Below are 18,356 nucleotides of genomic sequence, written 5' to 3' on the forward strand. Positions count from 1 at the left end.
TATAAGAAATACCAAAGGAAATTTTTCACTCTCAAAGAAAAATTATCCCAGATGAAAGCAAGGACATACATTAAGAAATGAACAGTGCAATAAAGGACAAACATTTGGGTAAATACAAAATAATTTTGGTGTTTAAAGCAATAATAATTCCAAATTCTTGTGAGTTTTATAACATATGCAGGAGAGAAATACATAAAATAGTAGCTTAAAGTGAAATAAGAGGATGAATGAACTGTTGTAAGGTTCTCACGTGTTTGCAAAATTGTCAACGTACTAATACGTGCATTTGTCTTACTGTAGTAAGAGGATATATATTGTAATCTCTAGGAGAACTACTAATGAAGAATACAAAATGGTATAACTAAGAGGAAAACAAAACAGATTAAATAAAAAAAATATTAATCTGAAAGGAAAGGAGAATAAAAGGAAGAAATAACACATAGGACAGCTGGAAAACAGCAAGATGAGAGGTCTCAAACCAACTGTATTAGTAAGTCATTAAATGTAAATGCACTAAACACCATACAGACTGGATTTCAACAAAGATCCAAATATATGCAGTTTACGTGAGACATATTTTGTGTATAAAGACAATGAAATGTTAAAAGTAAAAGGATGTGAAAAAAGATAAAATATGCCAGTCCCAAACAAAAGAAAACTGGTGTGTCTATCTAACATGAGAGAGAGTAGGGACTGGGAAAAGATGTAGTATGATAGATAAAGAGAGAAATTTCATAATGTTAAAGCGTCAATTCAAGAGGCATCAATTTGTATGTGCCCATAAGATAACCTCAACATACATAAAGCAAAAATAGACAGAACTAAAGGATATATAGACAACTTGACCATCATAGCTGGAGATATTAACATCTCTCTTGGCAACAGATAGAGAAAGCACACAAACAATTAGTAAGGATATTGATGATTTGAAGAGTACCATTAACTAACTTCACCTAATTGATATTTATAGAAGGACTAAACCAAAATCTGCAGAATACACATTTGTTTCAAGCGCACTTAGAACATTCTGGTCCAAGTAAGTTACTACAAATTTTAAGATTTAAATGATACAATGTATACTCTTGGACCATAATGGAACTAAACTGGACATCAATAACAGAAAAATAACTAGAAAATCTTCCAAATATTTGGAAATTAAGAAACATAAGTAATCCATAGATGAAAGAAATATCACAAGGAAAAATTTTAAAAATAGTTAAAACTTTGAACTGAATAGTTATGAAAATATGGCATATCAAAATTGTTGGAAACAGCTAAACAGTGATTAGAGGGAAATTTACAGCTTAAAATACACATACTACAGGAGAGGAGAATTGAAATTAATTATCTAACTCTCCATGTGTACAAAGGAAAAATGAGGTGCAAATTAAGCCTAAAATGAGAAGAAAAAATAATAAAGTTCAGAAATCAATAAAACTAGAAAGCAGGCAAGCCACAAACACAAATGGCAAAGTATCTGAGCAACATTGGGCATGTGTGGTCATTTACATGACTGTGGCCAGCTGTAGTCAAAAGGTGTGTGCTTTGGAAACAATCAACAGGATCAAATGACAATCAACAACAAACAAACAATGTAAGAAACTTGAATCCCAGCTCTGCCCCTTTCCTGGGGTTTAACTTCAGACAAATTACTTAACCTTTCTGAACTTCGGTCATTTAATCCGAAGCTTAAATGGGAACAATACCCCTCAGAGTTGCTTTGAGGATTTAATACAATAACATATTTCAGTTACCTAATACAATACTCAGTTTAGCATATGTGAATTTATTCTTTTCCTTCCTTCCTTTCTCTTTTGAAAGAAATTACTCAACTGGACATATCGATTCATCAAGACCGGTCTAAACAAACCCTAAATGTAGAGTCGAGTCCATTGATTCAAAGTGAACCCATTAATCAAATATTCAAACCACACAATAAGTTTGAATCATTTCTCGAGTATTCTCATTGAGTTTTCATATTTAAAAATGATCGTAGATATTATTAGAGAAAAGCCACATACAAAGTGACTAAAACCACAGACCTGCAAACCACAGGCACTTCCATAATCTTTTGAACAGACTGTTAACTGTAATTATTGCTAAAAAGGGCAACATTCAAACAATGACAAGGTTTTCCTGCTTTTGCAATATTCTTCAGTAAACATGGTATGTGTTATGAACACAATGTTGATCAATAAGGAACCAGATTTAGCCTTGGAAGACTATTATGACCCCCGTTCACAAATCCAAAATATATGTATGTCAAAATATACCTAATTCCACTTTAACATGCGTAAGCTTTGGTCCAAGAAGAGCTGGAATTATATTACTGTTGTCTGAAAGTGAAAAAAGAAAAGAAACATGCATTAGTGTTACAAGGAGTTTTGCTAAGACAGACATTTGTTGTAATACACTTATTATTCCAGGTAACCAAGATTCTAACAGTCATCACTTTACATTTATTATTCAATGTATTTTCATTAAATAAGGGTTGCAGGGAATACCGGTCGTTGTTTCACTTTCCATCAACTCGAAGCTCACCTCGCTGGAGAAAGCACACTGAATTTGGTCTCCCCTCAACTCCAGCCTCTGGCTTTCTGCCACTGCAGCTAAAAGCCAGAAGAAGATGCTCATCCAGGGAGACAATGAAACTTTTAGGACTTAGAAGATGCAAAGTCACTGGGACATGTCTTTCTGCTCTGCCTTTCTTCCTTCCATCTGCTCTCAACTCCTCAAGATCGATTTATTGGGTGCAAGGTCAAGACTCAGGTAGGGTAGGCAAGGCACTTACTCTCAGAAGCCTCCTGAGACCCTCCCCTGGCAGGACAGTGAGAGGAGTGCCCCTGGTTGCCTCACTTGCCTCACCTTAGTCCCGGCCCTGCTGGGGTGTCCACCCCTGTAAACTCAGTTCTACTTCTGTTCCTTACTGACCTCTGACCCAGACTGGAGGTACATAGGTATTCTCCATCTCAGCCTCGTTGAGTAACACTTAGGAAGGAAGCAATCCCCCAGCAACCTCCCACTGAGGACTATCCCACAACCTAGGATGCTAATAAGTGCAGAACATGGACAGCCCTGTGGTCCCGCATTCACATGGCTATGTAGTTCAGTCCTTGCTGCTCCTATTATCAGCATTGGCAACTTTCTTCATGACCTGGACTCCCCCTTCTAAGTACTTCCGGTGCTTCTGGGGCATTTACAGGTAATGTCCAGTGCATCCCTCATGGGGGCTCCCAGGCGCCCAGCAGCTGTGCTTGCTCATGGGGACTAAAGGGGACTCAGGTGCTCTCCTGCAGCACCCATGCCCTCCTAGGCTCTCCCAGGAAGCACGTGCTACAGAGTGAAGAGCAAAGAAGGGGAAGGAGGAGTATGTGGGCAAGGATACAGAAAGAAACTAGTGCAGCAAAACCCCAGGGTAAGGCACTTCCCTGGAGGTCCAGTGGTTTAAGACTCCGTGCTTCCACTGCAGGGGGCACGGGTTCGATCCCTGATCGGGGAACTAAGATCCCGCAAGCTGTGCAGGACAGCCAAAAATAAATAGATAAATAAAAATTTAAAATAAAATAGTTAAAATACGGAGATCTTCAACTACCTTCGTAATAAGCTGAGAGGTAGATCATAGATAATTTAAAAAAAAAACAAAAACCCAGGGTAAGAATCTCTTCTGGGATTCAGACTCTGGGCAAGACTAGAATTCACGTCGGCAGGAGAAGCTGGAGGAGCTGCCCCCAGACGAGGAACTAACCCTCGGGTTTGAGAGCCCTGAGGAACATAGGTTGCTTCAAGCGCAGAGGGGCAGGAGGTGGTTTTGAGTATCGGAGAAAATTGCTACTGATTATTTTTCTCTTCATTGATCTTCTTTTCTCAGGAATTTGGTGGGAGTCCTGGGAAGAGGCGGTGTAAAGGACATCTTTATGGAAGGACATCTTTGAGAAAGGATGCCATCTACTAGAACTCAAAGTATATCATGGAGAACCCAGAGCAGCACTGGGTTTGTAAAACTGGTGTAAAGTGAAGCGTACAATCCTACTGGAGGTAACAGAAGGAAGAAGACACTTCAGTGTGTGCCCCTGGCGTGTCTAGTCTACCTATGAAGTTACTATCCCTGGATCAAAATGGCACAGAGGTTGTCAGCTGCAGGAGGAGAGACGTCAGCGGATCAGCCAGAGTGTGAGATGAAGACAAATGGCAGAGGCCAGGTGGGTTGAGTAGAGTGTGATCCGGAGCAGGGAGGCTCCCCACGTGCCAGCTCAGAGATCTACAGCCGTGAGCACAGACAAGGGAGGCGTTCAGTCCCGCCGTCCTCAGCAGAGGCCATGATACCTCCTGATCGTCAACTTCAACTCTAAGCTCTACGTTTTAAAAGAATGGTGGCAAACTTCACCAGATCCAAAGGAAAATGGCCAGGATGGCGAAGAGTCCTGACTTCCTGCTGAATGAGGCATGACTGAAGAAACTGTTCCTATCTCAGTACAGAACAACCTTGGAGGTATTGCGGGTTCTGTCCAGACCACCACAATAAAATGAATGTGACAGTAAAGTGAGTCACACAACTCTTTTGGTTTCCCAGCACATATAAAAGTTATGTTTACACTATACTATAGTCTATTAAGTGTGCAATAGGATTATGTCTAAAAAACAATGTACATATTTTAATTTAAAAATAATGCTGTTGGAAAAATGGTGCTGATACACTTGCTCAATGCTGGGTTTCCACAAACCTTCAATTTGTAAAAAAAAAAAAAAAAAAAGCAGTATCTGCAAAACGCAATAAAATGAGGTATACCTGTAATTCACTCAACAGACATGTAATGAGCACATGTACAAAGGGCCAGCTGTAAGTATAGGAGAGACCAACATGAGGAATAGAACACAGGTCAATCCCTTCTTTCCAGGAGCTTCTCATTCTAGTGACAGAAACAGACATGTCATCCGATTCTGACAGCAACCAGAAATAAGAACAAGAGGCCATGGGAGCACGGAGGAGGACGGACATTTAGCTGAGTCCTGAAAGACACAGGTGGCGTTCTCCAAGAAGACGAGAAAAACAAGATGGGTGGTTAAGACAGAAGAATAGCACGTGGGGCAGTGTGGGGATATGGGGGTGAGGAGACGGTAATACTAAGATGGTAATAACAGAGCTTTCCATGTCCCTGGCACTACTATCAAGGCTCTACACCCTCACTCACTCGGTCCTCCAGGCAACCCTATGAGGGTATGACTCAACTCATTACTGTCCCATGTCACTAGTGAGGAATGAGAGGCAGAGAAAAACTCAGTCATTTAACTCACCCAAGGTCACAAGCTCACAGGGTTCAATGAAAGCATCTGGCACAATTCCTGGTCTTGTGCATGCTCTTTTGATAACGGATATTCTTATTGCTCCTTCCAAGAAGGAAGGAAAGAGGAGCTGATGGGCAGAAAGCAGAGATGGATGGAGGGAGGGAGTTGGTGGTGGAAGTGTCAAGGGACCAGAGATGTAGGGTTGATATGATATTAAAGAAAGTCAAACTGAAGAATTTAAGGTAGATAAACAGAACTTAATGAGTTTAAGAATTTAGTTATGGGATACCCAGGTTATGGGGTGTGACAATGCCCCACACCGAAGGTGTTCACATCCTAACCCCCAGATGCTGAATATTATACCTTACACGGCAAAAGGGACTTTGCAATATGATTTAATTTAGGATTTTCGGATACAGAGGGTGTTCTGGATTAGCCAGGTGGGCCCAGTGTAATCACAAGCATCCTCATAAGCAGGAAGCAGATGGTCAGAGTCAGAAAGGGAGACAATGAGATGAAGGAAGGGGTGAGAGAGATCTGAAGATCTGAAGATCACTGTGGGCTCTGAGGATGGAGGAGGTGGCGTGCACCAAGGATGCAAGATGCCTCCAGAAGCTGCAAAAGGCAAGGAATCGATTCTCCTCCAGAACCTCCAGAAGGAATGCAATCCTACCAAAACCTTGATTTTAGCCCAGTGAACCCGTTTCAGACTTCTGACCTCTAGAACTGTAAGATAATGCGTTTGTGCGGTTGAAGACAGGAAGTTTGTGGTAATTTGTCCATTTGCAATGCGTGGAGTACAGCTATATAAGTGGATGGCTGGAGAGAAGAGGGAAAACGCTGCTGAAGTCAACGAGCTCTAGTAACTGTGAACCCACAACGTTGTTGAATGAGTCATCCCAGGAGTTTACAGCTTCCTGCATGATGGGAAAGAACGTGAAGGGTGGATAAGCCACCTGTCTTCAGACACTCGAAGGAGCTGTCATTTTCAGAAGGGACCAGACAATCTGTGGGGTAGCTCAAGGCAAACACAAACAGTGAGTGGAAGCTACAAGAAGGAGTAATTGGACCTAATGAGAAAAAAAGACTTCTCTACAATCAAGCATTAAAATCTGGACCCAGGGCTTCCCTGGTGGCACAGTGGTTAAGAATCGCCTGCCAATGCAGGGGACACAGGTTCGAGCCCTGGTCAGGGAAGATCCCACATGCTGCGGAGCAATTAAGCCTGTGCACCACAACTACTGAGCTTGTGCTTTAGAGCCCGTGAGCCACAACTACTGAGCCTGCGTGCTGCAACTACTGAAGTCCGCATGCCTAGAGCCCGTGCTCTGCAACAAGAGAAGCCATCGCAGTGAGAAGCCCTCACACCGCAATGAAGAGTAGCCCCCGCTCGCCGCAACTAGAGAAAGCCCGCGCGCAGCAACGAAGACCCAATGCAACCAAAAGTGAATTAATTAATTAATTAAAAAAAAAATCTGGACCCAGCTGCTGTGTGATTTGGTAATTTCCACGGTAGCTCCTGAATGATCTATTATTGGCTGAGTCATATGAAGGATATCTTCATCGGATAGGGTTTAATTAAATTACTTCTAGGGTCTCTGTCACCCTAAAATTCCAGGCTTCAGTTTTTCCATTATATATGGTCTGGGTTCATGATAAACCAGACTCGTAGCCATCATCCCAAAATGTACAGCCCTTTTCTACAGCCACACCTGTGCTCCTTACATGTTTTTATCCCAGCCCATCCCAGCAGGTCCTTCTGCCCCTCCATCACGCGCAGCCTCTAAGAACCAGCTCAAACAGAGCCTCCGGCATCTGTTCTACCTCTGGACTCTCTCTGCACCCTTAACACCTCACAGATGACTCCAATTTCATATTCTACGGTGCTTCTATGTGGCTTATCACCTTGATACTGAGCAGGACCCTGTGGGACTCCTGGGCACGAAAGCCTTTCTGTGTCCCCCATTTCTGGATTACAGGAAATAGGCTTCATTCAGCCTCCAGGACCTTCCCTGAGTTCCAATGGGCAGGTTCAAACAGATGCTAATCAGGGAAGGGAGGGGACCAGAGACAAGGGAGGAGAAGTCAGGAAACAACAGTGCAGCCTTGGGGCAGGGTCCTGGTTCCCCTCAAGGGATGCACACAACAATATCTTAGTGCCGTTTTGCAGATACTGAAACCCCCTCCAGGTGGGAGAAGTTAATGGTGATAAATGGAATACTGCCCGCCATATCAGTAAACAAAGATGTCACAGTAATCCACGATTGCAGCCCTCCAAGTGAGCTGGTGAGCCCTGAGGAAACTCAGGAAGGAAAGAATACCTACCATCTAGCAGCCATCAGACTGCCGCCACTCCTTAGGGTGCCCTGAAGAAACTCAGGGTGTGAAAACACAGGATACTGGCCCCAGATAGCTGGGGTGCACATCAAAGGAATGATGCCAGAGAGCCCAGACTCTTGTGTCTTCCCATACATAGAAAAGCAATAAATTCCTTAACTTGGGATATCTGGCTTTCTTTAATTAACAATAATCTTTTGACATTCAGACTACCTGCCCTTTGTTGCAAAACTTCTACATAACCTGGCTTCCCCCCTCATCTCCTCAGAGCAGTTCTCTCAGGGTTACTTGAGATGCTGCCTCCCAGGTTTGAAGTCCTAAAAACTCCCGCCAAATAAAACATAACTCTCAGCTTTTAGGTTGTGCATACTTTTTAAGTCGACAACAGTAAGCACATAGATCCCAGACCGGTTGGAACCAGAAGGTTGATGATGCTGACTCCCGATTACCTCACCATCAACCAATCAGAAGAGTGTCCACGAGCTGACCACGCCCTCTGAACCATCGCTAAGACTCCTCACTACCCCCTCCAGGGTGGGACACACAGTTCTGAGGGCATGAGCCCGCTGTGGCCCCCTTTGCCTGGCAAAGCAATAAAGCTATTCTTTTCTACTTCACCCACAACTGTCTCAGAGATTTAATTCAGTGTAGGGGTACAGAGGCCGGGTTCGGCTTCAACCTTTCCTGACTATAATCAAATTCCTGAGAATCGTACATTTTTCACTTCATTTTGTATTTCCATGCTTCCCTTATCTCCCAACACTCATTACAGTTTATTGAATATAGACACCCATCAATAAATATTTACTGAGTGCAAGCAGATGCTTAATAACAAGATTCCACAATTTAGTCAAATACCAAATAAGAGAACTGACACATCAGAGGTTCACCTATATAAACTTTCATTACTATCCCCCTCCAAAATTTTTCAGCATGGCAGGTGATGCCAAAATGATTTTCACCCTTATATTTGAACTAGTGATGTGGTCACAACTCCAACTAAGTTTGCCTCTGGCTTCCTGTACGGCTTTAGAAAAAAAGAAAATATTCCATTTTACTAAGATACATTTGTTTTTTCCCGATTCTAAGATTTCTCTTACCTCCAACTATTGTTATATTGAAGGTTTTGGTGACGTTAAATAGTTTGCCATTATGAAGAAGGAAAAACATGCAGGTATAATATCCCTGATCTTTAAACTCTGCATTCTTCTTTACAAATGGGTTTTGATTGTTCTCTATCTTTTCACAGTTCTGTTATTAAAAAAAGCAAGTTAAAATATTTTAAGTAAGAGTGGTATCATATGACAAGAATTCAAAATTTTAAAGTTAAAGATCTTTAGAGAAAGAGGGAAATAGAATGAAAACTAGCAATTTCTGAGCAAATGTCTCAGTGATTTGGCACTGCCTCTACTGGAACAATGAAATAGAGTCCCATTCCTGGTATTATCGTTATTATTAATACATGCTGGGAAATAGAGTATAGGGAGCACTGTAGCTGCTTTCCTCATTTTCCTTTAATCTCTCTCTTTACACACAAAGAGAGGGAAGAGGAGGAAGAGGAGAAAGGAAAAAAACTCACTACAACAAAAAAATCGCTGCTTGGGTCAAAACTTTCCACGCAATTCTATTTCTTAATGCTTTTAGCCGAATTCCATGTATTCAGGACTACCCATCCTGGGGATGGGTAGTGGAGGTCGGAGCAGAATTACTCAGAGAACCAGGTACCTAGCAGACTACCCACACCCGCTGATGCCCTCCACCAGAAGACAGTGGACTGATTAGAAATGCATGAAAAATATTCCAATGTATAGGCACACACAAACATGTCTCTCTATCACAAATTTCCGTATGTTGTAGGCGTTAATAATAACAAAAAAGCCACCTTTTTCAATCCAGCCATCAGGTACCCATAAATAGGTTCTGAAGCAATCTAAGAATGAGATGAGGAAAATGGAAACTAAATTGCTAACCTTCACTATGTGACACTGTTCCTGTAAATACCAACCAAGGAGTAGCTACTGCCCACAGACTCCTCTCAAAGCTGCCGAAGCTGGTAGCAAGAGGAGCTAGACCCAGAGGGTGCTTAGAATGGGCTTGTGAAGCACCCACATGTGTATCTCACATGAGTGAATTGTTTCTGCATACACCAAATTTTTATAAACCCAAACTTATTTTTTCTAAGGCATATTAAAATATCAATTCCAAGGCATATAAAAATATCTTTTTTTTTTCCCAATCGTTTACTGATTTAGCTTCCTTGTTCCCCTCCTCTCAATTTTCTAGCTAAAAACATTCTCAATACGTCTGTTTTCTAAATTCAAATACCTGCATAGAGGGATTTCTTAAAACCCAGTACACTGATCCCCCCAAATTTATATATACTGTCAAAACATTTGTACATGTGACAGGAAATAGCGTCAAGTCAGCTCAGGGCTGATACAGATATTTGGAAAACATTTTGGATAAGAGCTTCCCTTGAAAAATCACAAGTAAACAGTGTTCAAGCAAAAGGTACAAACAAACGTTTCTAAGGAATCATCATCAGTAGCTTGAACTTTCTCAAGGTCATCTCTTCAGAACACCCTCTCTCACAGCTCTTCAAAGTTTCCATGACAGAGTTACACTTTTCAGGTTTGTTCCTCTATAGAAATAATATAATTTGTGTTGTGTGTGTGCATGTATGTGTATGCATATTATGTATGTACATGTGACTGCATATATACTTGTGTATATACAATTTCCATAGTATTGTCTAAAGGAGCTCTTACAACTCAACAGGTAAAAGGTACATCAACTGAAGAAAATAGTTCACAAGAGAAGTAATATTAAGATGCAATAAATACATAAAAATGTTTAACCTGTTATTAAGGAAAGAAATGGGGGAAAGATACTAAGAGTTACAGAAGTTTTGCACGTCAGATTTTTAAATATTCTTAAAGTATTCATTCCCATGTGGTAGTGGTATGAGAAAAAGAGGGTTTTAAACTGGTGTAGCTCCCTGGAGAGCAGCTTGATAATTTAAATCAAAAGCCATAAACATGCTCATAGCCTTTGATCCAGTTATTTTACTTTTAGGGATTTAGTTAAAGAATAAAATTATAATACACCTTCTGAGTTATAGGAATGATATTTATTTTAGCCTTATAAATAATAGTGAAAAGTAGGAAATTAACAAATGTCCAATAACAGGGGCTTAGATACAAGTGTATACACAATGGAATCCATGTTTGGGAAAATGTTTAAAGATGTGGGGGAATCATCACAATATAATTTTTAGTGGATCAAGGAAAATGCCACTTTTTAAAAGTAGATGTTTACATGGAGAAAAACCCTATTCTCTGGCTGGTGGGATTATGAATGATCTCTGCTATCTTCATCATTCATTTTTTCCAACTTCCAATTTTGTAAACGCATATATTCAGAATAAGCATATACAACAGAATTTAACATTTTAAGTATATGCAGCAGAAGAAAATGAGCTAGCATTCCTAAAAATTAATTTTTTTGAAAGAAAAGGAAAATTAAGGAAGGGAGAGGAAGCCGTTATCATTTCTTGAATGCCTAACATGGGGCAGGAACCACTTGCGTTACATGTAGGAGCTCAGACAGGCCACCTGAGCTGTGTGGACTCAGTTTGTATGTTACAAGACCAAAATGCTTCACAGCCGTCAGACCCTCACTTTGGAATTTTGTCTCTTCTGTCAAGTTTTAAGTTAAAATATTTTAAAAGCATTACCTTATACAATAACGTTCTGTTGACCAGTTTTTGATAGTAACCATGTTCACAGGCTACCTGCAAAGATTTTTTAACTTCCACAGATTTACTCATTATTTGTTTCTCAGTAAAACAGCTGTGTTTAGGTCTTCTGATGACATTTAATTTCCAGTCATGAGTATCATTTCTAGGAAATAAAGGGTTAGACATATTTTATCATTAGTACAGAGACTTTGCAAATACCACCTTTTAGTAACCAATCCAGTGAACATTTTCCCTTATTTTTGTATAAAGAGACTCATTCATTGATGCCCAAATCCTGCTCTGTCTCTTTTTGGTTCAGTGAAGCAAGAAATTTAATAACTGCCATGGGAGGGGGGGAGGGGGTAGGAAATGAGAAAAACCCGAGATGTCCTAAACACACACACACACACACACAAACACACACACACACACTCACACACACATACACACACAAACCTACATCAGACCATATGTATTATGGATGTCAGGACAGAAATGTTTAAAACGTCAATGATCTTTAGAGATGGACAGGTTCAAAGATTCTTAACCCAGGATGGGAGAGTGGAGGTGGTTTCATGAGGACTGTAATGTTTTCTGAAGGTGTATATACGCACTGCAGTTTATATTTCTCAGGGCACTTTGTTCCTATCCTCTTCTCTTACTGTTGAGTAAACCATGTCTGGAGTGGCAGCTCTCCATGTAGTTATATTAGCACTTGAAGTACCTTACTAAGCAAAAATTAGTTTGAAGAGATGTCATTGTTGTTCCTTCTGGTTAGAAGTTAGGGATGTAGAGGAGGAAAAAATTTTAACAGCGTTTTTGGAAACAATCTTTTTTTAAACTTTTTATTTTATATTGGAGTATAGTTGCTTAACAATGTTGTGTTAGTCTCAGGTGTACAGCAAAGTGATTCAGTTATACATATACATGTATCTATTTTTTTCAAATTCTTTTTCCATTTAGGTTGTTACATAATATTGAGCAGAGTTCCCTGTGCTATACAGTAGGTCATTGTTGGTTATCCATTTTAAATATAGTAGTGGAAGTGATCTTTTAAAACAGAAAATGTTTGCAATCTCATGTTTGCTTGAACTGCACGTTATATAGAGATCCATATACTAAATACTACACGAGGTTACGTTGTCCTGTGTGCCTGACACATTTGTACTCGCCCCCCAGAGGCTCTTCCAGCTCTCCTTTGAGTCTACAATCGGATGGACAGAAAACTGGCACTCACAGAGTTCCAGGTATTGTACCACGTGTGTGCACTGAGATGACTCTTTTCCTTACGTTAGATGAGAAACCTAACCTTCAGGCAAGGTTAAATAACTTGCCCAAGGTCACACACCTGGTACACAATAGGGCCAAGATGCAAATGCACATCAGTTTGGCCCTCAAGGCCAGGAGTGCTTTGTACAATACTACACTCTCACAAAACTTTGATCAGACAATGGGATTTTCGCTGCACGATTAAAGTATCAGTCTCCGGAGACATTTATTAGTAGAGGACTCCTGAAAAATTAAAGGAGGATTCCAGGAGTAGGGTCTAGTCATTGATGACTCCCACACAAAACTACAAAGACTCACTCACCCAAATGATGTACACACACATACATGCACACATACACACATGCATACACACACACACACACCTCTGTGCAAAAACCGAATACTGTTCACCAGTTGCACTATATTTGAAAAAGTTTCTATCTTCAAGGCTCCCAGGTGTTCAAAACCACCTTCTCCTGTGTAGGGTCCCATTTATCTTCAAAACCACTGTTAAGGCTGCTCCCACCATCGCTTTAGTCTCGTATTATTCATTAGCCTCCAACACCTTCAAAGCTTATCACACAGCACTCTGAGCCCCCACCCTCCCTGTCCTCTTCCTGGCCCCTCCATGCCTCTCTGACGTCCTGCCTCCACCTGATGAGTCCACTTTCTCTTCCCACCCCAGGCTGTGTTCTCCACCTTTCACTCCAGAAAGACAGTTAATGCCCCCCGTCCCTCCCTGTCTCCAAGTGACATTCGTAGAGGACTGACTCTCCCCATCAGTTTGTCCTTTCTGCCTTGTCCAGAATAGTTTGTGCATTTAAATCATGCCTTTCTTCAATCAGGATTAGGGAGATGTTCTTCTTCCTCTACCCCTATTGTGAGCATACATTCTACCTTAGTTTGAAAAGACTCAGTTGTGACCCACTTCTGGAATTCTCCCTCTTAAAAGGTCACATAAAATTCATTGGTTAAAAAGAGTTTTTGAACTTCTTTCTAACTCCTGGGAGTTCCTATATATAAAAACAAATCAAAATGACCTCTTTTTGTGCAAAACCACAGGAGTGCTATCAAGATTTCACCATGATCTCTCACTCTGCTCTCACAGGCACTGTTGATAATGATCAGAACTCACCCAGAGGCACTCGTGAAAGAAATCGACTACATCTGGCAGCACACCCTCCCCCCTCAGCTGGCCCTGAGCTGGTTTCTACAGGTCAGTCTCAAATCTCGATAAAAATACACACATACAGGCTTCCCTGGTGGCGCAGTGGTTGAGAATCTGCCTGCCAATGTAGGGGACATGGGTTCGAGCCCTGGTCTGGGAAGATCCCACATGCCGCGGAGCAACTAAGCCCGTGAGCCACAACTACTGAGCCTGCGCGTCTGGAGCCTGTGCTCCGCAACAAGAGAGGCCGCGATAATGAGAGGCCCGCACACCGCGATGAAGAGTGGCCCCCGCTCGCCGCAACTAGAGAAAGCCCTCGCACAGAAACGAAGACCCAACACAGCCATAAAAAAATAAATAAATAAATAAAATTAAAAAAAAAACCACACATACATAAGTACAGACACAACATCACAAATGTACTGGATAAACACTATGCCATCAATGTTCTCACTAACAGTTCATCACATAGAAGATTTCTTGTCCCAGTTACTCCTTCCCCATCTCACCAAATAAAGTATAAAGAGAACCGAGTTCAGTAATAATCATGGACACATTCAGTGGGTTGCCGTCATTTCACAGAATTTAGGATTCTTGACTACGAATATCCTGGAAGACTCTAGGGTTAGCCTGAGAAGGCTGTGCAAAGCCCTTTCGGTGGCCCCCTCTCTCACTGTCCCTGGCTATAAATTTGTGATTGGCTGACACAAACGTCTTTCACCAGTACCGCCACCTGGCTCTGAACAAACCCCTGAAAACTGGATTAGGATGTGTCTACGCCAATTCCAACCCATCTCCCCAGCTTGAGGTTACCACCCAGGAAGCTGACACTGCCCTCCTTCACTACCTGCTCCTAACACTACAAAGCCCTCGCCATTTATTTCCTTTGACCGGCAGCTCTAGGCAACAGAAGAAGCTGAATTTAAAAATGAATTTCATTCAATCCTCACTTATCTTTGGCAAGGATCACCTAAAAGTAAATCATACTAAGGTCATCTCCTTTCATTATGATTACTAAGAAAATAAACACAGGGCAGTATTTAATTTAATTTTTCAAGAATGAAGTATTTATTTCATGTTGTAGGAAGAGTAGGGAGAAGAAAATGCATGGATTATCTGACCTTCCCGATTACTGTATATTTGATTTGCTAAACAAAGTCCAAGAGTGCTATGAAATACGCCAACGCAAAGAGAGGGTATACTCACCCCATTCGGATAGAGTAAGATCCGCTGTCATTCAAATGAACTGGCCAAAACTCCAAAACATAATCGAGCAAAATGATTCTGGGTGAACTACTCGAGCTCAGCTCAAGGGGTCCATGCGATTCATTTTTGTACCATTTTATGGTGGCTGTTTTATTCTCATGCTCAGATGAAGATGAGCAATACTTCAGATAGAAAGGTTCCCCTTCAACTGCAGTAATGTGAAGACGTGAGGTACAAGTTTCTTCTAAAGATTAGCAAAGTAAAAGAAAAAAATAAAAACAGAATGACAAAGGTAAATTTTTTTCCCTAATGCATTAGGTGAAGAAGCTGGGTCAGTAACATCATGAAAAATCTCAGTGTCTCATTTTTGTGGATTCTTTTATTTTAGGGTCAATCTTTCCAATACTAAGAAACAGGAGGTCAATCTTTCGAACACTAAGGCACTTTCAGAATATAAATGAAGACAGAATAACCTTTCAACAGCTTCTCCCAAACAGGAAGATACCAGAACTCAACGTACCAAAGCTAGAAGACACATAAATGCACTGTAATCTTTTAAAAGAAATGTTACACATTACAACTTCCTCTTAAGGAAAGCCACCAAAGTCACAGTGTTGCCACACCTACCCCAAAACATCCCTAGCTGAGGAATCTCCAAGGAAAATAAAAAGAGAAACCTAGAGACCTCAGAGTTTTCCACCTGTATCGTCAGAAGTCTCACTGGTCTTGTTCTCAGCCACTCTACCTAACCATTCCCCAGGCAGACGTGGGTATGGTTAAAGGTGCGCCTATGTGTGTATAGATCCATTACCTCTCTAGGTTACCATGTGGATTCTCAATACATCATGCATACAATTCATACTGATAATTAATTCATATTGACTCACTCCAAATCTGGGTACCTGTCACTTCCTCTTTCTGAGATCTCCTCTCTCTCTCTCTTCTTCCCTCTTTCTCAACTAACCCAGATACTCTGGCTATAGAAATTTATCTGATCCTTTGTGCTGTACAGGGTCGTCATTCCCCTCCTTCTTCACTTCCAACAGTTCAAAGTCAGTGTGAATGGACCTTCCCTGTATCCTGTCTTCCGGCAGCAACCTTTGACTGTATTTTGAGAATAAGAAGTCTTAAACTGAACAGAGCAATTCTCTGAGGCCACAGAGAACATGCTTTCTCTATAGTCAGGGTTTATTTCTCAAGCAACTGTCTGGTTTTAACCACAAGGTAGAGAGGAAGTGGCTCTAATGGCAAAAACACTCTTTGAAAACATGGCTGTCAAACCTACCTGGAAGCACAACATTTAAAGAACATCAACGTTGCATCTGGTGGTTGTTATTAAATCTTTATCTTACAGTTCAGGACTTCAGCTTAGAAGGTGTGATGCATGTGTAAATGTGGGTGTTAGTTTTAACTGACACCTAAAAGGATGTTAGGTCATTAACAGCTTGATTTATTTTCTAGTTTTAGAGATATAATCTACATATAACAAAGTGCAAAAATCATACATCATGTGCTCTATTGTGTCTGGACTTTTCGTACACCATTATGTCTATGATGGTCAATCATATTGCTGCATGAAGTGGTGATTTGTTCTTTTTTTCATAGTTATGTAGTATCTCATTGTATTAGTATTTGACAATTTATTTATCCATTCTATTGGTGTTGAACATTTGGGTGATTTCGAGGTTTTGGTCAATTATGAAAAAGCTTCTATGAGAGCTATGATATGATCCAGCAATCCCACTCCTGGGCATATATCCGGAGAAAACCATAAGTTGAAAAGATACATGCACCCCAGTGTTCACTGCAGCACTATTTACAATAGCCAGGACATGGAAGCAACCTAAATGTCCATCGATGGAGGAATGGATAAAGAAGATGTGGTACATATATACAGTGGAATATTACTCAGCCATAAAAAAGAACAAAATAATGCCATTTGCAGCAACATGGATGGGCCTAGAGACTGTCATACTGAGTGAAGTAAGTCAGACACAGAAAGAAAAATATCAGATGATATAGCTTATATGTGAAATCTAAAAAAATGGTACAAATGAACCTATTTAAAAAACTAGAAATAGAGTCACAGGTGTAGAAAACAAACATGATTACCAAAGGGGAAAGGCGGGGGGGAGGGATAAATTGGGAGACTGGGTTTGACATACAAACACTACTATCTATAAAATAGATAACTAATAAGAACCTACTGTATAGCACAGTGAACTCTACTCAACACTCTGTAATGACCTATATGGGAATAGAATCTAAAAATGAGTGGATATATGTATATGTATAACTGATTCACTTTGCTATAGAGCAGAAACTAACACAACATTGTAAATCAACTATACTCCAATAAAAATCAATGAAAAAAAAAAGCTTCTATGAACCCTTGTGCCTGTGTTTGTACAGACATAGGCACTTATTCCTCTTTGGGGACAGTTATCACTTAAAGAAACCTAGCCTGGAATTCATACTCTCCAGGGTGCATGGTTGGCAGTTGAAAGTTCATATTCCCCAGGCAGCTAATGGCTTCAGCGATCTAATCTTACATTTAACATTGCAGGCTTTGTTGATGTGAAATGGCTTTTGATTGGAGAAATGAGTGGAGTTCAAGGTGTATGGATGGCCCAGAACACCCTCCCCATCTTACATGAACGGAGCACCAGAATCCAGCAGGGTCAAGAGCCTATAGCCTCTGCAACGGTGTCTGGGTTTGGAATTGTCTTGAGTTTGGGCAATAATAGGATGTCATCTAACTTCAGCTAAATGAATCTGACACGTAAAATATTGTCATGTCTGCCTAGAGAGACCCCTTCACAAAAGGTGCTCTTCAGGGCTTCCCTGGTGGCGCACTGGTTGAGAATCTGCCTGCCAATGCAGGGGACACGGGTTCGAGCCCTGGTCTGGGAAGATCCCACATGCCGCGGAGCAACTAGGCCCGTGAGCCACAACTACTGAGCCTGCGGGTCTGGAGCCTGTGCTCCGCAACAAGAGAGGCCCTGATAGTGAGAGGCCCGCGCACCGCGATGAAGAGTGGCCCCTGCTTGCCGCAACTGGGGAAAGCCCTTGCACAGAAACGAAGACCCAACACAGCCAAAAAATAAATGAACAAAATAAATTAAAAAAAATAAAAAAATAAAAAGTTGCTCTTCAAATACCTCAAAGGACAGAGAGCTGGGACCTTAGCATACTTACAGCAAAAGCTACATGGCTGTTTGGAGCCTGCAGCATGTTTTCATTATAACCTGGGAGCAAGGTTTTCAGCCTATGTCTATAGGGGTCTTTAGAGCAAGGGGCCTTTTCATATGATGCACACTTTCCTACACCTTGGTCTCTCTCACCTGTTCTGAC

General features: G+C 41.1%; 1 protein-coding gene across 4 annotated transcripts in view; it reads right to left on the reverse strand.

Annotated features, from left to right (window-relative positions):
• IL18R1 (interleukin 18 receptor 1) overlaps positions 1-18,356 on the reverse strand; it is a 42,115-nt gene that overhangs the window by 16,388 nt on the left and 7,371 nt on the right. For all 4 annotated transcript variants that reach the window (XM_082357394.1, XM_082357392.1, XM_082357393.1 and 1 more), the window contains 4 exons: positions 15,003-15,246; positions 11,357-11,522; positions 8,721-8,871; positions 2,274-2,336 (listed from right to left, as the gene is read on the reverse strand). In XM_082357394.1, the coding sequence (XP_082213520.1) occupies positions 2,274-2,336; positions 8,721-8,871; positions 11,357-11,522; positions 15,003-15,246 (624 nt within the window). The remainder of the gene's footprint in view (positions 1-2,273; positions 2,337-8,720; positions 8,872-11,356; positions 11,523-15,002; positions 15,247-18,356) is intronic.

This window comes from Balaenoptera borealis, assembly GCF_965194805.1.
Source record: "Balaenoptera borealis genome assembly, chromosome: 15".
NCBI classification, from domain to species: Eukaryota; Metazoa; Chordata; class Mammalia; order Artiodactyla; family Balaenopteridae; genus Balaenoptera; species Balaenoptera borealis.